The following is a 24,742-nucleotide window of genomic DNA, read 5'->3' on the forward strand; positions in this document are numbered from 1 at the left end:
GGGCAAATCCATCCTGGATCTTCATTACAATAATACATTTTACAGAGAGAAAACCCCGTGTAGTGTATTTTGCATTCAGAAATACCTGCATCTGTTTTAACTTTCACTTGATAAAGGTTTTTGCACCTGTGTTCTAAACATCAGGCGCCCTCTGGCACAAAGGAAGTCATCACTTTCATCAGACTAGACAGAGGCAAAACTGTACATTCACATGAACTGGAACTGTCCTTGGTTCAGTAGTAAGTTCCAGTTCATGTGCTGTTCTCCACCCCTTCCAGAAATCCCCAGTTAGTTTGGGCAGCACTGAGACATCTATTCATAGGATCCTCTGTTAATGGTGTGGGTGGTGCTCATTTTGTTATCTCTTCAGCCATGGTGGATGTCACTAGCCTGGTTTCATCATTTTGTATCACGTCATTCATTCTGCTTAAAATGCCAAACAAATCAGACATGTGGGCATTAATTTAAAGATCTGAAACCAAAAGATATCACTCCATTAATATATTCAGTGGTTTCAGAGAAACAAATCTATATAACATGTTTTGGAAGGTTTGTTTTGTCTGTAGTAGACTTCGGGCTTTCCGGCAGAATCTGTCAGAGGTCTATCAGCTTACTGTAGATGTCTCCTTAGGTTGATACTGATTTATAACTCATTTCACTACTTAATTAATCATTCAGCCCTCAAACAGTGGAGGACGGATGTTTGGAAACATCTTTATGTGGTTGGATTCTCTAATTTAAAGATGGTTCATCTGAATGCCATAAGAGATGAGCTGTCAGTGGCATTACAGTCAGTGACGCAGGCCACACCAAAGCAACCCCGTAAATCACAAACCTAATTAACTGCATCTCAGAAACAATTATGGCAAGCAGCAGGAGATGTTGACCAGAGCTCATTATATCTATTCCCATTTCCTCTGCTGAAAGAAATAATCTCATTATAATTTAAATCTTTTTCAGAGGGCAGAACAACCTGGTTGGACTATTTTAGTTTAAATGCACAACATAAGTGCACAAAGCCACTCAGCAGAGCCACACACACAGTCGCATAAAAAACCCAGTGGCACTGAACACTCAACACAAGAGCCAGTGACTTTAGGAGCCTCTGTTGTGGTGTGTTTGGACTGAAAAGCTCTGCAGACTCACGTCATCATGATTCCCTCCACACGCTGAGTCAAGGAGGAAAGAGAAAGAGAAAAACAAACACCTCCTGGGGTTTTTATGAGATACATGGAGTCAACTGATCTATCCTGATGAAGAACAAATGTTCTCAGGAGGTTAGGAGAGAAAAGGCTGATCCACCCAGAAGTAGTTATTTTGGGTCTTTACACTGCTAAAGTGCATAGGTTTGCCATCAGATGAGAAAACCAATATAAAAACATGGCAGCTGATGAGCTGATGAGTTGCTGGAGAGGTTACACCACCGTCATCCATCAACACTTTGCAGCTTTTCCAGCAGCTTTAGCTACTTTCCATTGAAAATTTCATGCTTTGACAAAAAGCAGTCCAGCCATGTGAGCAGAGAATGCTGTAGGAGTGCAATGCTAAATCAGTGAAACTGATTTTGTCTTTGTAGTCCATAGAGATGTAGTTTGTATATTTGTGTCCATCCATACACAAGGCGCAGCGTTAAAACAGTATAAAGATAAACTTCTTTAAAACTGTATGTTCTATCTATTCCACAGTTTCTCACCAGGTTTCCTTGTTCAGCCAGAGGATCTCTGTACACCTCCCTCCTCTGCACGTGGTGCTCAGTGTTGGATTTCAGTGACGTGGGACCCTCTGGTGCTGGAGGCTGGAGCTGCATACACAGAGACATTAACAGAGTCATTAACAAAAACAATCTAATGTTCAGGGACAAGAATAGAACAAGGTTAGTCACCATTTGCGTGTGTGTGTGTGTCTGGGTGTGGGTGTGGGTGTGGGTTTGAGTGTGTGTCCTCACCTTGAGTTTCAGTGCATTAAAGGTTGTTTTGGAGGAGCAGCTGAGCGGCCCCTCACTGACCACCTCCACAGGGTAGAGCAGCTCGTGGCCGTGAGCCCTCAGAGGACATCTCACCTCTAACGTTGACTGGCTGATCACACTGGGACCATTATTCACCAGCTGAAAGTGAGAGAGAGAGTTTGAACTAAGATACTGTTTCTGCTTAAACCTGCTTAAGAAACACAAAGGACCTTTAGGGGTTAAATCAATAGATAGCCGGGGTTGCGAGCTTGGTTTATTGCTCAGCATCAAAGTGTAGAGTATGAAATGGTCTTTGCTAGAGATAAAGTCTATCTAATCATCTCTGTTTAGCTCCACATGTATTGTGTTTCTCAACACTGACATTTGGCTCCTACTCTCTACTTACTGTATATGACTGCGATGAGTAAAATAAAGAGCTGTTACAGCAGAGATAGCTCTGTTGACCTTTGCATATGGCAAAGAAAACATGAAAGATAACCTGTTGATGTAACTATTTGATCCATAATAAATCTAGCAAAGGCCTAAATGAAATATAGATATGGAGTGAGAGAAATAAAAAAGGCCCTTCCCTGTTCTCCAAGAAAAAATTGGACTACCTTTCTTTAAGCAAAAATAAAAATTACACTATACTCCCCCCTTTCTGACACTCCCTCTCACATTGATAATTAAGTACAGTGTTTTAATAATTGTGGAAATTTTACACAACCTTTCCATAAAAAAAACAACAAACAGACGTGGAAGAACAGTAAGAATTGTACAAATACATAAATTCTCAATGCATGTAGGTTTTGTAAGAAATTACAGCTCACCTCATAGACCTGCTGAAGCTCAGGGCCAACGTCCTGCTCTTCCCTCAGACTCTGACTTACAGTCCAGTTGGGGGCAGGAAAGACGACTTTGTCTGGCCGAGAAACGCTGCAGCAGACACAAACACAGAGTTTAGCAGTGAGCAGAATTACAGTGATAAGAATGATTATATAACAGTAATGTAATGATGTAGTGTGGAGTCTGCAATGAAGCCTCACCCCTGAAGAATCACATCGGCCATCGCAGCCACCTCCACCTCACACAGCACCACCTCACTCTCAGAGTTGTTTACATTTTTACTACAGAAGACGCAACAGAAAGACATAACCTTAGATGTTTCAGAAACATTTGACCATTTTCTGATGTAAGGGTTTAAGACTACAGTCCAAAATTTAAGAGTTCAGTAATTCTGGATTTCATTTTAACAGATTTTAACAGAACATGACTAATATTGATCCCTAAAATGGCAAACGCTAATTTAATACTTGTCAACTTGCAGTCTGAAACTGAACATAAAAGCATTTAAAAAACAAAAGTTAAAAGAAATTCTAGCTGTGACCTACCTTCGTATTTGGAGCTCAAACTGAACAGTGTTGTGAGTATCCTTCAGTCTGGGCACAGTGAACCGGAGGCCGGCCCACAGCTAGGAAGTGACCCACAGAAAATGTAAACAATTAATCCCAGAAACATGAAAAATTCATAATAAAAAAATAGAATACTTTTCTGCTTTCTGTCCACACTTTTCAGCAGATCTAAAAAATTTATATATTTATATATATTATATACTTATATTTATATAAGTCCATCTGATTCTTTTGCTGATGATGAAAAGTTGACAAACTGTTTTTATTCTTTAAGGTGCCAGGGACAAATTATTTTTTTTCCACAAAAAAAAAAGATAGTGAATAGTCATAAACAGAACCTGGACTCTTATTCCAGGCTTAGTTATTCCCCTGCTTTTGGAAATGGGAGATTCATTTTTACATAAAAGTTTGACTGATGTTTTGTATGTTTAATCAGATCAATATGAAAATATTTTGAGTTTGCTTATGTATGAATCACACTATGCAAGAACAATTTAACTTGACTTATTTGTACTGAGACACAAAACCTGAGAAAGGCCAAAAGAAACATGTGGGCTTTGTTGGCTCTTACACTGGTACCAGGCTTCATGGGGTTTCCCAGATCACACACGAGATAGCGAGTCTGGTTTTCTGCCTCATAGCTGCATGTCAGCTGAGTCAAACTCTGGAAAGGACACAAAAACATCAAATACTGTCAACTCTTTACCTCTGATATTAACATTACTACATACAATAACACATTACGTAAAACATTTTGCCCATCTTTTTTAACAAGACATCTCGATAAGATGGTGGACTAACAACTTTTATAACAAGGATCAAAATGTGTTTTCTGCCACAACAGTGCTTCTCCTCTGCTCAGATCCCCGTTTTCCACATCAGTTAATGTACAGCACTGCAATAAAATGCTACTTTACTGGGAAACCAAACAAAAATAAATTAATAAGCAAACATGCTGTACATTGTTATGAAAGCCAGAGAATAATGATATTTCAGTAATTAGGAAATAATAATAGTAATAATAATAATTGCCGGTATTCACACATACAACAAAAAGCCATAGCTAAGGGTATAGTTACAGAGACAGTTGTCCTCCTCACCACATTGTTGCGTGCTATCCCACTGTAGTCGGCCTCTGGGGGAAGTACCACGTAGAGCTCAGCCTCGTATGCCCCTCCCTCTCCTTCATTCCTTGCATTGAAGGTCAGACTCAAGGAGTTTTCATCGCCCAGGTAAACCTCTGTTCTGTCACTGGACAAGGAGAAGCACAACGTCATCACCTTGGCTTGGCTATGAAACTTACAGACAGCACTGTCCTACACTGTCCTAAACCCACATTCATAGATTTTATTTATTTATTTTTTGCCACTTGGGGACAGTATGTTGATGAATGTATTTCACCTGGTTAAGCTGAGTAATTACACATTTGGCAGATGTATTTTCCAGCAATGCCTGAGAGAAATATTTGACTCTTTAGCTGCTAAATGCTCTACTATGTTACTGTACTGTACCATGCTTGTCACTAACTTTATCTGTCGCCCCAGAGGTTTTCAGAGCTGTATTGCTGAAAACAAGTGCCTGCTGCAGCTGGAAACAAACACCGATGGGAGCAACGAAATTAAAAGCAGAAAAACTGCAGACCTTACAGCCATTCATTGTTCCAGAGGATCAGCCCTACTGAGTTTGGTGATACCTTTTCCTCTATGGCAACCATGAGATTGGCATTTGTGGTTTTCAACAAAATGTCTGAAGATCTATTGGATGGATTGGAATGAAATCCAGTACAGACCATCATGCCCCCTTCAGGATGAACTGTAAAAATTTTTCATCTGGTGCCATCATCAAGTCAAATTTCCAACATGTCTAATGTTTTACGACCAATAGCAGCAAAACTAATGACGTTCCCATTAGCCTCACATGTACTTTGAGTAGCACCATTTAGCAAATGGAAGCTTGCTAACAGTGTCTTTTCTCTTTTTTTTAAAAAAGTGGTATTTCCCATGACATTTTTTATTGTTGGTAATGAAAAATCCATTTACCTATGGCAATCAAATTGGCAAAAAACAGCAGCTTCCATTTACAACTTCTATATGCTGGCACAGTTTAATACGTGCTATCTCTATTGCTGCATCAATTTTAAGTGAGTTGGTGCAGAGAATGAGCCAAAATGCCCAAGAAGCAATTGCAAAACATGATGAAAAGCAGGGACGTGAAGTTTTCCAGACAATGCATCTCTGTATTAGATAGTCCCCAAAGGCCATTTTCTCCTGCATATCTGCCCATGACTGACCTGAGTAATGACCCAAATCTGATCACTGTGATTTGTCTCAGGAAACCAACCCCCACCTTGTTCTGAGTGTTTACAGTGACGCCCCTGTGTGCAAACACACTTTCAGTGTAGTGATAAATCGTCTTGACACCCGCCAGTTCCAGCCCTCCCCCAATATCTACCCTTCGTGGCTGTAAATTCATGTTTCTATAGAGCAGGAAGGGGAGAAAGGAGTCTGGTTGAGGGTCAAAATCAGGGTTCTTCTTTCATTCCCTGTTTCCTCCTTCCCTCCCCCTCTCTTCAGAGGTTCTGGACACAGTGACCCCACGCTAGGTAAGACAACCGCCAGATGATTTTAATTAGGCTCGGGCAAGTTTAGCAACTGCAGAGGAAGCAACACTGATAACTTAACACCAACACTGAGCAGATGCTGAGAACGGACAGAAGTCTGCAGCGTATAGTTGAGATGTTAAACTACAGGAAAATATAACAGTGAATCATAAAGCTCATGAAAGTGTAATTGAAGCCAGAGGACAAAACCGAAACACCAGTGACAGACCACTGGGCTGTGAATGTTAAACATCCACTGTTTGTGAATTCTTGGCGAGCAAGAGAAAAATGCTGCGTCTTATAGTATGTCAGTGAAAGGAAAATCTGTTTAGTGAAAGTGCTGAATCATTTGGTCCTGTGGCAACTACAAATGCAGCTCTCTGAGTTTTCATGGGAAACTTTTCGCACTGAGTGTATTTCTGCAGCTAAGAGAAATCACATGGCCGCGTAATAAAAAACAGAGCTAGCTGGCTCGGAGGAGAGAGTCTGAGCGAGTGTGTTCGCTTTGTGAATGGACTGAGACGCTGCCAAATATTTGGCTGACGTCCATTCACAAACAAGGATACATGATTAATTAACAACAATAAGTGAGTGTGCCAAGAGCCAGGAATCTTTCCTTCATATCTATACTCCAGTGTAAGCATGTTATGAGCTGTAAACAGCATCGGATCATTGCTGAGGCACAGAATCATGTTTATTCCTTGGTCTATCATTCCTAAACTTCTACTCTTTGATTATTTTTCACCAAAATCTCTGTCTTACCTGAGGGTAACCATAGCAACAATACTACTTAACTCACTGAAGAAACTAACAGCAGTTTTCATCTCTCTCACCTGCCCAGCAATCAGGAGCAGACAAAGTTAGCAACTAACTAGAGAATTTAGTGGAGAATTTTGCAACTACAGAGCCAGATATTTACCTCAGGAGTTGGTGGAGACCAAAACAGGGCTAAAAGGAGTGTGAACATTGGACTTACATTTGTTGAGTGGTTAGAAAAATGACTTCTGATGAATGCTAAGGTTGCTCTGTGTCTACTGAATGTGTAAATATACATTAGCCATATCAATCTTATGTCAATATTACATTTACAGCTTGTTCTGCTTCCCTCAAGTGGCCAAAAAACTCAACTAATACTGCTTTCAACAATGTGGCTGTCATGTGGCAACTTTTTTGTGTCTGTTTCCTAGAAGTGTTTACTTTGCTCAGCCAAGATGGCAAGATGGCTCATGCTAACTATGCTTTCTTCTTATTTTCCCTTCACAGTAACCAGAAACATAAAATGCATCACTTGAAATGCATCAGACGAACGACCCACCAGACACATCGTCTGTGGCAGATTAACACTGCATAGCCGGAGGGCTGAAGTTTTGTTTGTTGAATCAGGTAAAGTAATACAAAGGTGACTTCCTCTCACCCATTAACAGCCAGTTTGAGGTCAGGGACACAGATGTTGTCCTCTCCACAATCGAGTTGAATCTGGGCCTGAAAGAGAAAGAAGAATAGAGATAAATGGGGGAGGAGGGAGGAGCGAGGGATGGATATGATGGTTGAAAGACACAGAGGAACCAAGGGAACAGAGTCCAAAGCTATGGAGAGAATAAAGCTTTGGAGGAAGAGGATGTTTACAGAAGCCACTATGCCAGATTCATGATTTAATGAAAGGATAAAAGAGGATATAGACTATACATATCCTCCATATATGCACAAAACTGTAACAATATTTGTAACAACCAGATGCCAAGGAATTGTGTTAAGGCAGTATCCTTTCATGTTTTCAGGATTGAAGTAGTATGTGCTTTACATGTGGGAAAGAAGAAAGGGGAGAATACAGAAACATAGTGAAGGTTTAGGAGGATGAAAGGATGATGAATTCCATCTAAACAAGTATTACATTTTTGTGGAAAGGACTCAATAAAAGAGCGAAAACCTTGCATTTAAAAGACAACTGGGCTTAATCTGCTCTTCTGTCTTACATGACAGACGACTTGGCAAAAACCGCAGTTAAAGATAAATGTGATTTGATTTGACGGTATTGTCTTTTCCAGTATGTCCCTTGAACTTTTTGCTTTATTCTCTCTTTTTTGTCTCCCCCATTTCTCCTATGTAGCTCCATACTGTCACTGTTGCCATGGCCCCATCTCTCCAACATATGGGAAACATTAGATTCCAGAAGAATGCTATGGAGGGCCACAGAGAGCAAAGAATCATCCTGGCAATGGTTAACAGCGTCTCAGTGGAGATTTCTCATTCAAGTCCCTGCTTTTACATTCACTCGAGAGGCTATCGGTCATTTAACACCAAACAGACAGGGTCACACACGCTCTGTAATAGACTTACTAAGATCTAGTGATGAGTCCCAGCTTATCTTCCCTTCCTTCTAACGACTTTTCATCTCTTTTTCACTTTTATCTCATTATCTTCCCATATCTTTGATCCATGTGACCCATATCTCCCTCCAGCTCTTAAATGAATAGACCATGATGCTTACCTCACAATTATACCTACATCTCAATGATACCTAGTAGACCAATGACTATTCCACTGCATGCTAAGACTATGTTCAGTGATTTTTGGGATGCTACCAGACAAAGAATGAAAATGAAGAGGTAGGTAAGGTAAGGTAAGGTAGAAGGAGGTGAGTTATCCAGCTCTTGCTATATGCACATGCAGTTCAACTGTTTAAGGGATTAACTTTTGTGGTATTTTTGTTTTAGGTAACTGAAAATTGCAAGTCAGTGCTGTCTGAAAAATGAACATCAGCCTTCATGTAGTCATCTGCTACCTCGGGCTCTAGGGGTCATCACCAAACGAGGTCCTTGACCTGATTTGACTTGTTTTTGTCCTTTGACCTGAGTACTACCTCTTCCCCAAGATGAAGAAGGAGCTCAGTGGTCACGATTCTGACAGTGATGATGACTTCATCGCTGCTGTGGACCACTTTCTAGAGGTCAAAGAGGGGGACTATGTTGTAAAATAAACATGCAAGATTTTCTGAATTTCATTTCATGTCCAATTTCATTCCATAGGCCAAAAACATATCATTCCCCCCTCATAACAAAATACCATCAGCAAATTATTCTGTCATTCTAGTCTGAATTATAGCCGAAAACACCGGTGATGTTCTATGATAGAAATCAGCTACTGTCAGAGGGCTTAGTAACACAGTTTGTTCCAACACTGTCTCTGTACAGACAGAGGGTTTGTAATTCTGATCTAAAACTTTTGACCAGTGGTGTAGCTTTAACTGCTGGTGTGGTCAGAACTGTGGCCTATTACATTGTGACCACGCCCAGCAATGATTTAACATGAAATGCACTATAGTGAATACATCACTTCCAAAATATATAGTTTTAATGACTTGATGGCTGCAAAACCAGGATTTTCAGCGATGACTCATTTCATTTCCCTCCATCCTTCACTCTTCTGAAATGTATGTAACTCTTGCTGGACCCTGCCCAGTAGAAGGCAGTGAAATCCATTCCATTTAAATACATGCATTCAGCTGGGGAGACAGAGCAGCAAGGCTGAACACCACAACTATGGTGTCAGTCAACGTAGTGTATGCTACATTGTCAGCATGGAGCTTAGCTCTACTCGACATGTAAACTCAAATATTAGAACAAGGGGTTTTCACACTGTGAGGCCCGCATCCCAGGGGGGAGGAGAGGGAGTAAGATGAAGCCATGACTGTATATAAAATATATGTATATATTTATATACAGTCTATGCATGATGCAAAGATACTGCATGAGATAAAAGCGACAGGCGCATGTTCTAAAAACAACAGGAAGTTAGTTGTTGTAGTCTGGTTCACTGATAAGGTGCGTTTATCAACATGTTGCAGCAGAAACAGTTGCTATGACAACCCTCAGTGCCAGATTGTCACAGATTGCACCAAAGCCATACATCTTAACTCTTAGTTCATGACTCAGATGTTAACACAAGCATGATAACACAAGCTCACCAAAGACTTTATTTTCTGAAACAACTTCAAAAAGTGGGGGTGTCAGGCCCAGGGATGTTATGTTTTTAATCAAGCAGCTGTGGAGAGCATCACTGTCTGGTTTGAAAGTCTGACCGCAGAGGAGAAACGGCAGCTGAATGGTGTAGTGTGTACAGCAGTCAGGATCATGGGACAAGAGGTGACATCTTTGTCTGAAATCTATGAGACCAGATCCACTCATCCAGCAAACTGCCTTTTTAACTCTCTGCCCTCTTACAAAAGACTGAGGAGCATTAGGATTAGAACAACCAGATTCCAGACCAGCACATATCCCAGCGCTGTCCGCCTTCTTAACACCTTAGAACTTGCACTTTAGACCAGTTTGTTTTGTTTTTGTTATTTTGATATTTTATTATTTTGTTGTGGACTGGTATTGGGAACTGTAGTTTCAAAAATTAAAATTAAAGCACTATGATTCCATAAATAAAAGTAAGGCAAATAATAATAATAATAATAATTGCTAAATCCTTTAATAGGAGCTTTTGTGTTACACTATTAATACAATTTTTTTTATATTACTCAGACTCAGAACATGGTTCTCGTAATCCTGGAACACTGATACCTCAATGTAAAATATATACTGAGCCAGCTCTATTAAATTGTGCTGGGTGTTAGGAGGATGAAAAGCCTGTTAATTCCTCTCTCAAAAGGAGAAGGTTTCTGGGCTGAAATATTGAGTGTACTCTTGAAAAAAATAGATAGTTACAAGCACATGACATCCACACTCACACAGCCACATCACATACTCACTTTACCTTATATCACTCACATAAACATGTGCACGTTTTCAGGATCTGGCTCTTGCCTTGGTGGAGGAGACCACTGACAACATACATAAACAAACCACAACCAGATGTCTGAGAGCGGAGCACCGCCCCACCCAAACGGGGATGTCAGTCCTCTCTCTGTGTTTTTGCAGAGCCATGACTCACCAGTCCTTCATAAACCCTCTAACTCTTCATATAGGAAAAAACACCAATGGAGACCAGAGTGCTGTAATCAGCTCTTGCTCTATTGGGCCTGACCCTCAACCTCTAACCACATGGGGTTCAGCATTATAGAGGGCCCTTATATTTGATGTCAGTTTTAAAATGGCAGCCTGTAACCTCCGTCTTTGCCTTTCAAATAAATTTGCTGCATGCAAAATGTAAACAGTAGGAACTGTGCTGTGGTAGGGAAAGTAGAGTTAAACATATATAGTACAGAGAACCTCTGTGTGTATAAGAACCACTTGTACTTGATTTTAGATTGTTTAGTAAAGTTTTGAACATTTTCATCGTGCCATCTGTTATGCTCTCTTTCTGCTGGTAATCGTTGTGGTGACCATCTGTTTAGTTCATAAAAAGCGAGGCGTGTGGCCATTTGAGTGGTGCAGTCTAGATGTTTAGTGTGGTCATGTAATATATAGATACACTTTGTGACTCTAAACAGAGATACACTTCATATCCTTGGAGATTTCAACTTCTAAGGAGAACTGAAACAGAGCAGTGCTTCAAGGATTTCCAGGCTGGAAATTTCGGGCAGATTTCTGACATGCACTTATTCCACATCATGTTCAAACAGCATACTCTGTAAGTGCAGTATGATGTAACTGGATGTACTGTATGGCCTTTATGTGGCTATGGTTTCATGAGTTAATGCGTATTATTACATAATCCTTACCTTCTGCTCTATAACCTGTTCTGTGTGATAATTCAGGATTGGTCTGAGGCCATGCTGGGCCACTGTGGCATGAGGATCCAGACTGAAGTTGAGGCTGATGTAAATGGGAGAAAGTTTATCCCGAAACTCCTCTTCACCCTGCAGCAAAGATAAAACTGTCTGAGTCATTAATGATAATGACACAAATCCACATGTTGTCTCCTTGGATTTGATAAACCTTCACTTCTGGTGTACTAATGTGCTGTTTTGTTCAGTATTCAGTGCGACAATATGACACAGATGGTTAGAAATGTGTCGTCAATGTAGAAATTTTCAGTCTTTTGGTGAAAATTATTGTGAAATCTTGTTCTAAGTAAATGTGCTAGAAAAACATCATCAAACTAAATGAAATCAAAAGCAGATGTTACAGTAACTATTGGCTTAAGTGGAAGATTTAGTCTACTTTAGGTCTCTCTGAGATGTGAAATAAATTCTGTTAGACCATGGCCTGTTTAAAGAAAGAGTACCAGAAAGAAACGGTGTGTGGACAGATAAGTGTGGACAGACAGGTGAGTGGACGGTTGGCAGTTTCTACTCCATCCATCTCTTATCCTGTCAAAGAGCAGAGTGCTCTGATCATTATGCCCTTACAGTGAACATCGACACATATGACTTCAGTGTTTGTGTCAGACATTGACTTTGATCAGGTCACCACTGAGTGACGAGAAGATTGGTACTGTAGTAGTTTCACCACAAATAGCACATCAAACAGAAACTTCAAACTGTCTATTAGGAAATGACTTTAACCTCGGTCCTACCAATGAGTTAATTGCATTCACCTGGTGCCGCAGGTGCAAAGCAGTCTGTGATTAGACGGCTCGAATGAAAGCCAGCAGGGCTCTGGCACAGGATTAAGACCCGGAAAATTTGTAAATTTGGAAGACATAAAAGGCACAGACTTGAGATGGCTGGCCTGAGAAATAGTTAGTGCACAATACTTTTATGTTTCTAAATGATCTGTCTTTGTTTTCATCTTCAGGTGACAGCATTAAATATGACTGAAATTAAAGTTAAAAAAAATAACCTGGGTCTTATCATCATATTTGGCCATGATTGCTCATGTGCATAGTTTCTACAGTGACATGAGCAGTCATGTGGAAACAGCTGTATGGTGGACTCTAAGCAGATACAAGCTAGCATTAAAAACAGTCCAGCCTTAGAGGTACCCACGTGAGTTTTCTTGCAACCAACACGTTTACATTAAGTTTCTCATCAAAGCACAGTGTGTATCAATGACCCCTAACAAGCATGTTAAGTGTACTTGTTTTCTTATAAAACATTTCCTTAGCTGATTTTGTGTGTTAAAACCATCACCATCGTGTGCATAAGTGTTTGCTAGCTTCAGTGTTCTTCTTCCCTACACTTCATGGCTCATGCCTTTCATGTGCATGTGTGTTCTTTCTTCTTAATTCTTAACTCTTTCCATTGTTCACTTAGTGTTTTTAGCCACACTGACAGCAATGGTTGGTCAGTCCACTACTTTTGGTCCAAACACACGTCTCCACCAACGTTTGGTGCAGACATTCATGGTCCCCACAGAATGAACCCAACCTACCCTAACCTTCCTCTAGTGCCACCATGAGGTTTACTTATTGGTTTATAGTGACACCTCTCAATGATTTTTGGATGGACTGCCTTGAAATTTTGGATGAGACATTCATGTTCCCCTCAGGATGATTTCTAATAATGACTGTGATCTCCTAACTTTCATCTTGCTCCATCACCAGATCAAAATTTGGAGGTGTCCAATACTTTCGTTAAAGATCAAACACCTGAAAAATGGCAAACCCATCAGCCTCAGCCGTACTTTGTGCTTAGTGTTAAACTAAGATAGTGACAATGGTAAACATTATACCTGATTACACCTGAGACCTGCAAAACATCAGCATGTTACTATTGCCTTTGTGATAATATTAGCATGCTGATGTTAGCATTAAGATCAAAGCACCACTGTGCTAGCAGCTCTAACAGAGATAAACAGCTCTAACAGAGCTGCTAGCAGCTTGTTTAATTATTTATTCTTGTCTACCTCATAGAAATATACCAAAAAAGCATGAGGCGTTGAGGTTTAAGCACTGAGGTGGAAACACATCTAGTGTGACTGACCCGTAGATAGATCATGGCGTCATGGCACAAGCGTTCTCCATTGGCGAGGCTGATGGCCTTCACCAGACTGGGCTGCTGACTGTCCAGGAACACAGTCCTCCTTATGGATTCCTTCTGGTTTTGCTTCTTACTGTCCAACTGAACCTCGACCACAAAGCCTTGAAAATACACACATATGAAGACACATACACAGGGTAAAAGTAAGAAAGTGAATATCAAATCAGTACATCTGCCTGTTACAAGCACAAATTCATGTAAATATATGCTTAAGCACACAAACACATATCTGCACAGATACACTATATGTATGCCTCACCACACACAAACACAGAGTGGTAAACTTCATTATGTCAAAGTGCCTTTATGTGCTATTTTGTTCCCTATACGGTATACAGAGATACACACGGGGTATGCTGTGGCCCACATGACAACAACTATGCAGAGAACACAGACAATACACACCCGCACACTTAAAATAAACACACACACTTTTCTAAACTGCCGGAGCCCACCAAGTTACCCTGTATTTACATGATTATTCTTTTATCTTGATCTTAACTGCCAAATTGACCACAGTGAGGTCCAGCATACTTGTGGCTATACAAAGAAAGCAAGGTAATAGGGACCATCTGTGTGTATGTGTGCGTGTGTGTGTGTGTGCCTCACCTAGATGAGAGGGGAGGTGCTTCCCATTAGCCTGCAGGCAGAAAGTGATGCTGACACTGGAGGTTGAACACAGACAAAAAGAAGGAAAAAAAAAACACTTAAAATACATGCACACTGAGCTTACAGAGATGTGTTTACATTGATTTGGGGTACTTCTATGTATTATGCAAAGTTATAATCCTCAAGATTTTCATCAGTTCAGACCCTATTTTTGATTCTGCTTATGGCTGTAATGCCCACTCAATGTATTTACATTCAGAAATTATCTTTCCATATTGTAGTTTTTACTTGGTAGTCTGCCATTCCTGCTCTCGATTCAGATTGCTTGCCCAAGCAGGAGGGAGCCACAGGGAAACAATGCATACGTGTAATCCAGTATTACTGTTTGATGTCTGATTTCAGCCTCATTATTCACTCTCTATACATCATGTCCTGCTAATGCGGAACTTTGTACTTATATATACTTTGTACTTGTACATTAAAAGTCCTGACTTACGAAACACTGGGAAAATCCTGCTGTTCGAGGCATCTTTGCTGTTCTATCAAATCACACTCGCTGCTGCCATGGTAACCATGACTGTCACCAAATCAGGACTGAAAATCTTAAGGATTACGACTTGTCATATAAATGCTCACATGAATTGAGGGTAAGCCCTGATTCATGTCAAGACAGTTACAACCCTTTTACAACCTTTTCAAATCTCTCTGTACCTTTTCAGCTTTCCCTATGAATACTCCACCTTTCTCCCACTTCCACTTCTCTGTTCCTTTTGTCTCCTTTTTGTTTCCAAGGCAGCAAAAACACCAAAAAACACAGAAAAATACTTACTTGTATCAAGCTACCGGGCCGATAATAAAACTCCAGCCAGTTTGGCAAACGCCTGTCACAGTAGTCTAAAAATGTTCCATATTTAATACTATGGTTAAACTGAGCTGGTGGAAAGAGCGTCATCGTGAATAAAAGCGGGGTGTGTTTTCCCTTTTTATTCACTGGATCTGAAATACTGAGAGTGTAGTTCAGAGCAGCTTGGACAGGAAGCTGGTAAACATGAAGTAATTTGACATTCTCGTGAGGAAATGTTTAGAAAGCTGAAATTGAACTAAGATGTGAGTTACATAACATTAGCGAGACTTTCCATGTTCTGTTATTCAGTCTGAGAGCTCATTACCTACTCTTAAATTCTCAAATGTATAATCTTCCTATTAATGTACAAGTGGAGCCGAACTTTACCAAGACACATCAATGGTTTCATTTCTAGTGATCAGCCTGCAGGTCTTCTCCTCCTGGTTGAACATGGTCGGCTGCACTGTGAGAGATGCACTGGCGCTCACTATTGGCCGAGCCCTGATCAAAGACACGAACAATACAAGTCTTTATGATTATCTATTTATTTAGTGTCATTACACTGCTGAGAGCGTTAACATACCTGTATAGCACTGCTTTATCTACTCCAAAAGCGCCGACAATCAGATCTGCATGGAGGAAAAGTGAGTCAAGATATCAAATCAGAAGACAGAGAGAGTGCTAATGAAGGTCTAGTGGTGGATTGTTTTCTGCTGTACCTGGGTAGCCATTATGATCCAGATCTCTGTTGCCTCGCAAAGCAAAGCCAAAACTGGCTGGGAAAGAGCTGGAAGCCCACTGGCCAGAGAGAGTCTGAGTGGGCATGTCCATCAGTCCTCCAGCATGACCGTTATAAATGAGAACCAATCCCTGCTGGTTGTCTCCTCCATAGGGGCAGCCAATGGCCATGTCTGATTGCAAACAGTAGTAACACTGTGTGTTATACAACCTGCATATGTACATTACATCCACAGCATCTTACAGTGAGTGCAACATAATCTGCTTATATTCCCAAATCAGCAAAACAATCATTGGACTGGACGAGAGTCAAGTTTTTTCATGGGCCAGTAAAGAAGTTACTGATAATTATTTTGTGGTGATTTGCTTTGTTTTGTAGTGTTTACCCCATAAGACTTGGCTGAATTATGGTGCTGACTCCGCCGGTAACTCAGTTGCTGCTGCCAAATTGCTTTTCAGATTTGGAATAGTATCTGAGCTTGTTTTAAATGAGTGCTAAAACATTAACTCAGACCATTTTGATCAGCAAAACACTTACTATTTCTGGCTTCTCAAATGTGAGGATTGGCTTTTCTGTGCTTTTTGTGAGAGTGAACTGAATATTTTAAAGTTTTAAATCCAACAAAACAAGCAATCTGAAGATGTCATAGTGGATTCAAGGAACCTGTGATGCCATTTTTCAACATCGCCTAACACTTTTGCCTCATTATTACCCCTTGAGGTTGTTAATAATAATAGAATTGTAATATTTTTGTCCAAACAGTACAGACCTCAGTTTACTTTCATGCTTCACAGAGAAAAGCAGCAAATCCTCAAATTAACAAGGATGAAAAGTAAATATTGATGTAGCAGCTCCAGTTTAAACCATCATTACTCATTTAGACACTCCACTGAGACTAGACTGATGAAACTTTAAATATAGCAGGTTAGCCTCAAGATGTGGGTCGTATAAGTGTGAAATGAATCCCACGGAACTTCATATAAAGTTAAATATATATTAAAATATGCAAAGAAAATCACTGCTGTCAAATTAATGTTATTAATTTTAATATTTAACTTATGCTGTTTGTAACAGAGGTACCATTGAATCCATCTTGGTTGAGATCACCCAGCGGAGCCAATGAGGTGCCAAACCGGCTGAAGGCCTGTGGACCAAGGAGGTGGTTCTGGCTTGGCTCCAGCTGCAAAAGGCCCCTCTGGAGGTACACATACACCTTGCCCAGCTCCTCCAGACGCCCATTGGACCCTCGACGCATGAACATTGGAGCTCCCACGACCAAGTCATCCAGACTAGAGAAGCAAGGAAAGACAGGAGAAGAATGATGTGAGTAAGGATGGAAGGAGAGGAATAATCTAAACTGGACTTAAGGGCCCAAGTGTCTTATTTGGCAATTTACCCTAAATTAACTTCCCCTAAATTAACTTCCCCTTTTTGTACTCTAGGAAAAATATATTTTCCAATGAGTTATTTTACTTGCCACAGCTAACGCTCCCTGTAAAACATCAAAATATTTTTGATTGCTCAACTTGAACTCGGGAGAAATGTGTTTACTGAATGTTATAATTACTGGTAAGCATTTTCAACTGAAACTTTAAAAAACAAAACCAAAAAAAAGTTCTCATGGTGTGATTCTACCAGGGTTGGAGAAGTGAAATTACACAAATGAAAGCATTACAGAGAGGAACTACACAGAATGAAAGTACAAAACAGTTTAACAGAATGATGGGAAATTTCCATGACACACTGCAGAGTGATAGGGTGAGCGAACAAATGTCCAAATGACCAAAATATCTCACTGTTGACCTCTGTTTCAGTGACCTCACACGTTATTTTTGGCCTCTACATTTCTCTCCATTTTCTCTCACCCATTTCAGCTCCTTTCCCCTATTTTTTTTGCCAGCATCTGTGTCACTGTCACGCCACTCACTCACCCGTCGTTGTTGATGTCGGTGGCTGCCACTGCATAGCCAAAGTAAGACCCCATCTGGAAAGTATTACAAACAAGACCCAGTTAGCCTGTAATCACACCATGGTGTGTAGATTACTTTTTTTCCCTTTCATTTTCTTTCTCCATGTCCTTTTTCCCTTTTTTTACCTTCCACCAACACCCCCAGAAGCTTTCCTCTTCAATCTCTCAATCCCACAATCCCCTGGGGTCTCCTCTTCTCCCTTTTCATGGAGCTCAGTGTCAGAGCTTCTGTAAGTTCGAGGAGAGGCAGGGGGTCTAGGGATGGAGACTTGAACTCCTTTAATACTCTCTCTGAGAAAATGCTCATGGGGCTTGGGTTTTTCCGGTTTAATTTCATACCATCTATGATAAATTAGGGTCATGTTACATCCTTGGGTGACTCTCACTTCAAAGTGATTTGTAGTTTGGCTACACAGAAGTGAGTTTGGAGACCCTTGTGAAAAACAAAACTGAATGTTGGCGTTGTCTTCCTGTGTCGCACAGGCAAAACAGCCCATAACAACATACATCAAACTGAGGCTCAGGACAAAGTTCAAACCCACCATGATACCCCATAGGAGCACTGCTCTGCCATATACATTCACATTCAGACATGATCAACACTCTCTGAGGAGATGAACCAGCTGAATGTTCATCTGAGGTTTGATCACAAAGCAAAGACCCACAGATCAGTTTTCACAGTCATCAACCATCACTGATCATATTCCTTTGATTCTTCTTTCAAATGTGAGTTAAATGTTTTTCAAAGTAGTAGCAGTACTACTTAATAAGTTCTATCTGAAGGACTCCAGAAATAAATCTGTTGCAAACATGTCTGAAGGACATCTGCAACCTTTTTTTTAAAGCTGCTGATACTAATATTCGTTATACTAACAATGATTCACGCAACATACTCAACAAAAAATGTCAAACAGCTAACATTAGCAGCCAAAGACATTTCCTTCAAGAGTTGGTGGAGACCAAAACTGAGCTAAAATGAGAGTAAATGTTGGACCTAAATTTGTCAGTTGACCAAAAACACATAGATGCTAATGTTCCTCTGTGTCTGCTGGAGGCAGCTGTTTATGTTCACCCTATTTGCTTCATAAAAGTGAAAATATGTCTGATTTGTGTTTACAGCTATTTTTGCCGCTCCTGACTGGCAAAAAAAAGTATAAGCAGCTTTAAATTTACCTAACTGTGCTTAGAGAAACCACTGTAACATTATTTAAGGTAATGCCAAAGCAGTAAAAGTTCAATATTCAAAACTGAGACATTAACTCAACAGTTCATTATACAACTTGTCCAACTGGTCCATGTCCAGAATTTCATACTACTATATCAACTACCTCTATAAAGCATACAGTATAGATTATAATAATGAAACTTTATTTAAGAATTATTATACAATAATATTTTTTGTAATATCAGTAAATGGACTAGAAAACATTTTTTTTTATTGGCAATCAAGTTATAGATAAAAATTGAAATCTCTGTTTTGGCTTCTTCCCTGAAGTAAATACCTGACCTATCAAGATACTTCATCATATTAGTGCAACAATTTCAAATCCAATATACCCAGAGCAGTTCACTTCACTGATGTGCTACTTTGCCGCCAGTGGTCAATGCTTTGTTCTGTATTGTCTCATTGATCTATATAATCATATCACCCAGAACTAGAATAAAATATGAATATATAAACAAATATATAAAGTGTCTTGAAAAGACACTTTGTTTAATGACATAACAAAAGTTTGAAGTTTTACCAAATCAACAGGACCCTCTGGTGTGTTTTCACAGCTGACTTTAGCAGCACAGTCCAAGCACCCACAGAGGGACCAGCATTTACCCACAGAGAACAGAGTCAGTTAGTCACCTCAGATCACACTATGACTTAACAGTTTACTCAGCCCCACCCAGCCTGAGTTTGACACCTCTGCATGGTCACTGATGACCTCCCACACTGAACACACACAGCCACACACACACTAAGACACATGCTTTCCCACGTGTGCGTGATCACATGCTCTTACATTTTGCAATATATACACTATGAAGTCTTGCTGAATTATACAGTAAAGTAACAGACTAGTCAGTTCACTTCCCTGTGATGTAATTAAAGGAGGTAGGTGCAGTATTTGTTCAAGTTTATCTTAATAACAAATACTGCACTATACTCACATGCCCATATGTACAAATTCACTATGAGTGATGGCCACTCGTTTTGTGTAAAAATGGATTCCAGAGTTCAGCCAAGTTAATAGTTACAGTATGACTGTTTTTGTGGAAATGCCGAAAAATTAAGAAAAAAAAATTTTTTCCAAACACAAAAAAGTGAAGATGAAGATATATATATATATAACTCATGTTACAAAGAATGTGACTTCATTGTCACACATCCTACTGTCTCACTGTAACTTTGAAAGGTTACCACTTTATCTAACTTACTTTCCGGTGAACTTTAAAAAGCCTTTTCACACACAACAAGTGTAGATCTTATCTGTTGCAGTTTTTTTTCCAATGGAAGTTGAGTTGGTGGTCAATAGGAAACATTTCACACATTAAAATGATGACTAATTTGTTTACTCAAAGAAAGTTTCCAAAAGATGCAGCTGAGTTAAAATAAACAAATAAAAATAAAACGTGTTCTACGAAACTAATGGCCAGGCTAAAGCACAGAAAATCTCCAGGAAGATGAGCACATACCTGCTCCCCTGTCAAGTTGAGCAGAGGCTTCAGATTCCTTCCATTTAATATGGACACCTATTTTGAGACACACAGAAGTCGTTATTGATTACAAATTGTTCATAATGCCAAAATACTTAATGATACTGGGTTATTCAACTACAGTTTATTTAGTTTTGTTCTTTTAGACAGTGAATATGTTTATAGGGATATTATCTTTACTTTTGTAGACATTTTAACAAGGAGTAAAATTAAAACGTGGGGACTCCTTACTAAACCATACAGCATGAGTCCTTTTGGAACTCCAGTGATGAAATCTGCGACAAAGAAAACAACATGCAAAAGGTTAGCAGAGGTAGCAGAGGTAAAAACTGCAAAGTTGGATAAAGTTTGTGACCAGCTGCCAAAAAAAAAAACACTTTTCTTTTTTTAATTCTTTGGGTTTCTAAATGCTCTTGCTTCCTGAAAGATTTAATAACTTCTCTCCGTTACAACCCAATCACATGTGCTGAGACTGAGCAGTTAACTATTAGACTTGTGGGGAAGTCAACAAACTCTGTACTCAGCCATGCATTCTGGCTTTCAGTACTGTAAATATGACCCTCACCTTCCTCATCATCCCCACTGAACTCCCCACCAGCCACTGAGTAACCTGCAGGAGAGATGAAAAGTAAAGATAGAGCAGGCGAAGAGAAAAACAACATTACAATTTACCACCTGAGTTTGTTTGGGCTTGGATGTGGTTCTAAGGGTAATTATTAGAAGCATAAAATCAAGTAGGACTAATATGTTTTTTTGTTTGTTCGTTTGTAGTATCGGTGACTAGAACAAACCTACAAGCTTTAAGTGCAACAGTCATTGGTGGTGTCATGTAGTGATGAGAAAATAGAAGAAAAATCTGCCGGTTAGATTTTGGCAAAAGTTCAGCGGGGGTCATTAACTTCTCAGACATTATCCTCTGGGAACCATGAATATCCATGTCAAATTTCATGGTGTTCTGCTGTTGAGCTATGTTGCCTGGGCCAAATTGTCAGACAGACAGTCAGAAAAATCAAGCAACTTGGATCATGATTTATAAAAACATACAGCAGCAGTATGTGTTAATAATCTGATTAATCTAATCTGATTTTAGTAAGTCTATGTGTTTCATGTACGTCCTCACCCAGGTAACTGTCATCATAGCTCCCCTGCACCTGCTGGGTCTGAATCTGCCCCGCAACTGACAGCAGAAAATAAGATGGATAGTAGGCCTTAACAATCTCTTCTGTGGTGGCAGAGATCAGCTGACCTACAGGATGGAAAGGTGACAACAGGTTAAAGGTCAGAGGTTAAAATAAGACATGTGACTCTTAAACTCTGGCTCCTGAGTTGTTCCACTGTAGTTCATTGACTGACAAAGTTGGTGGATTGATTTCCTGGATCCTTCAAAAGGAAAATCCATTGGAAGATATCTCCTAAAAAGCCATGCTGTTCCACATTCCAGTGAGCTCACCTTGCCAGTAAAAGCTGCCTGGTCCTCCAAGCACAACTCTCCCACCCTGTAACACACACAACAGTAGCCAGAGCTGAGGAATCTGAGTGTCACCATCTTCAAACAAACTCTGCAAGTCTGATGTACACAGTGTAATCTCCACTGCTTACATCAGCCAAAACAGAGAAACTCTGACTATGTGATTATGTAGAAACCAGCAAAAACTCCAACAAATATTTCTCTTACCTTGGTAAAGTCAGCACTAAATCCCCCCTGACAGTAGCCCTGTCCAGCAGGTCCATGTCTTTCTGCAGTGAACAGCACCAAAACATGGGAAACACCAATAAATTTTCAGTTTCATGAAAACCAAAACATAAAATATTACTTTCTTTTGAAGGCAACATTCTCCAGTGTAAGATTTGTCACATATCTTAACTTTTCATTGTCCCAAAGCTAAGTTCCAAATGAAAATGGAGCTTGTAGCTTTAGCTTTACCTGGTAAATGTTTTGGCTATCTGGTTCTGCTGATGAGTTTAAAGAGCTGGACTAAATTGCATACAGAAGCATTCATAAGACATTCAGGTAGCAGTAGTCTGAATATTCACACACACTGGCCTTAGCGGCTTGGTGGTAGCTGTGTATTTCTGTGTCAATAATGAAGCTTTAAATCCCCTGGAGGTTAACTATATCTGCAGTGACTCACCTGTTCGGCAAGGGGCGTATTCCACAAAAGTTTTGAGGCCGTCTACAGAGAGGTAGCAGGTTCCTGTAACATCAGCAAAGGGCGTTTCGTGTTCAGTCCTCCAATAATACCTGGGAGCACAAGCCTGGAAAGAACAGAGCGACAGCTCAGTGACAAAAGAAACTGATCGTGTTTTCTTGCTTGGAAGTTTAAATTTGCATTGAATTCTTTGCTTGAACGTCGATGGTGCAATCATAGCTTAGCAAGGGTAACTAGACAGAAAATATGTCCAGGTTTTCAAGTCTTCTCACCATGCTGAAGCAGTCTGATGGAAAACCAGCAGCATATGTGGCCCCTTGCTGCATGCAGCAAGAGGCTGCATTACATTATCCAACTACACTTTGTTGGTTGGATCATGTACCCTGCTTAGGAATGGCATGTCCACCTCATGGGAGTCAGTCTCAACTGATTACTATACACTAGCTAACTTTTATGGTTATAAAGGTGGCACATATTGTTGGAAAGTGCTCACAATTAAGGGTAGCCTTCAAATGTGCAGTAGTAACAGTAACAGCACCAACTAGTTCTACCCTGCAACTGTGCTGTCCCTTTACTTCCGTGTCTTCTACATGAATTATCAACTCGTGAGGGTGCTGACTTTTTTCTGTGACTTATAAGGCTTTGCTTTTTTTGGTATTCTGTTGAGTTAGCACACTCATGTGCAAACCTGAGATGCTTTTGCAGGGTTATTTTTAGCAATCAGTGCGATTCAGACTCTATTTGAGGATAAATTGCCAGAGAAAGAAAGCTAATGAAAAGCTCAACACAGACTATTAAACATTTTCTAGACAGTGTCAATATTTTTAGTAGTAAAACCTATGGTTAGAGAGTTATCAGACTGCCATGTGAGTTTAGTTTTGTGTTGCATTTTCCAAGCACACAGGGAGCCAGTGTATTTCTACAATCTGGCCTCTACTGTGCATTGTGTTACCCCACATGGTGCCCCATAGCCCTGCTAGCGTGATACCAAATAAAGTCTGTTGTTTGAGTATAATGTGCACTAAACCAAATCAAGAGTAAATGTGTTTAAGAAATGCAGGTAAATTATCCAAACTGACCAATAATCATGGGACCATTCTTACCAGGACGCTGTTGCCATGGGAACGTACAGTAGCTCCAAACCACTGATGGGACTTGAACTCAACCTGAGTGTTCACATCATTAACATTAAAATATCGATCACCTGGAGGAAGATAGAAGAAAAAAATATGTAAGAAGCATGTTCACCCAGAGTCGTAAGTGGCACTGATTAGTTCTCTGGAAGAAAATTCAGTGATGTCAGGAGTTGCTGTTTTAACTAAGTCAAAGATCCCCCTGTCATCGGTGTTTGATTTTGGCTTCATTTGAGAGTGTTCCCCACATGTTCTTGGCTTTTTACATGGATATTTTATGGCCTTGTTCCCGGGGTCTGTAGTCTTAATCCATCCTCCATGCTATGGCAGACATCAAACAGCTCAAAGTGACTTGGACCTTGTTGTTACTGTAACCCAAACGGCTGTACTTCATTGTCAGGATCTGTTTTAAGAAGAGGCCCTGGCAGTACGAAGGCAAGCAGCAGTGATGGGGAAGGGGGTTGGGGGGTGGATTGTGTGTGTGTGTGTGTGTGTGTGTGTGTGTGTGTGTGTGTGTGTGTGTGTGTGTGTGTGTGTGTGTGTGTGTGTGTGTGTGTGTGGGTGCCTGCCAAATTACAAAAAGTTTTAATTTTGCAACTTCAGCAACATTACACCTCCCTGATTTTTACTTTCAAAAACATACTGTTAATAATTAATTTGGAAAAATAAGACAGTAATATTTTAGCTATGATTACTATTCCTGGTCCACGAAAAACTAATTCTTGAGCCAGGTAGGTGAGCCAGGTTGCCTTTATGTCCTATGGAACAC

At 40.1% G+C, this 24,742-nt stretch overlaps 1 protein-coding gene across 1 annotated transcript in view; it reads right to left on the bottom strand.

Annotated features, from left to right (window-relative positions):
* Nucleotides 1-24,742, bottom strand: part of LOC121179604 (integrin alpha-5-like) — a 36,630-nt gene that overhangs the window by 3,392 nt on the left and 8,496 nt on the right. Inside the window, exons 3-26 of the mRNA XM_041034531.1 lie at nucleotides 23,944-24,044; nucleotides 22,823-22,946; nucleotides 22,366-22,427; nucleotides 22,141-22,186; nucleotides 21,811-21,936; nucleotides 21,256-21,300; nucleotides 20,922-20,965; nucleotides 20,670-20,726; nucleotides 17,947-17,999; nucleotides 17,096-17,304; nucleotides 15,996-16,187; nucleotides 15,860-15,905; nucleotides 15,664-15,777; nucleotides 14,433-14,488; nucleotides 13,767-13,924; nucleotides 11,622-11,759; nucleotides 7,371-7,438; nucleotides 4,458-4,608; nucleotides 3,929-4,021; nucleotides 3,337-3,416; nucleotides 2,992-3,072; nucleotides 2,776-2,881; nucleotides 1,946-2,104; nucleotides 1,694-1,801 (exon numbers count right to left, since the gene is read on the bottom strand). Of these exons, the coding sequence (XP_040890465.1) occupies nucleotides 1,694-1,801; nucleotides 1,946-2,104; nucleotides 2,776-2,881; nucleotides 2,992-3,072; nucleotides 3,337-3,416; nucleotides 3,929-4,021; nucleotides 4,458-4,608; nucleotides 7,371-7,438; nucleotides 11,622-11,759; nucleotides 13,767-13,924; nucleotides 14,433-14,488; nucleotides 15,664-15,777; nucleotides 15,860-15,905; nucleotides 15,996-16,187; nucleotides 17,096-17,304; nucleotides 17,947-17,999; nucleotides 20,670-20,726; nucleotides 20,922-20,965; nucleotides 21,256-21,300; nucleotides 21,811-21,936; nucleotides 22,141-22,186; nucleotides 22,366-22,427; nucleotides 22,823-22,946; nucleotides 23,944-24,044 (2,417 nt within the window). The remainder of the gene's footprint in view (nucleotides 1-1,693; nucleotides 1,802-1,945; nucleotides 2,105-2,775; nucleotides 2,882-2,991; nucleotides 3,073-3,336; nucleotides 3,417-3,928; nucleotides 4,022-4,457; nucleotides 4,609-7,370; nucleotides 7,439-11,621; nucleotides 11,760-13,766; nucleotides 13,925-14,432; nucleotides 14,489-15,663; nucleotides 15,778-15,859; nucleotides 15,906-15,995; nucleotides 16,188-17,095; nucleotides 17,305-17,946; nucleotides 18,000-20,669; nucleotides 20,727-20,921; nucleotides 20,966-21,255; nucleotides 21,301-21,810; nucleotides 21,937-22,140; nucleotides 22,187-22,365; nucleotides 22,428-22,822; nucleotides 22,947-23,943; nucleotides 24,045-24,742) is intronic.

Source organism: Toxotes jaculatrix, chromosome 3 (genome assembly GCF_017976425.1).
Source record: "Toxotes jaculatrix isolate fToxJac2 chromosome 3, fToxJac2.pri, whole genome shotgun sequence".
Classification (NCBI taxonomy): Eukaryota; Metazoa; Chordata; class Actinopteri; family Toxotidae; genus Toxotes; species Toxotes jaculatrix.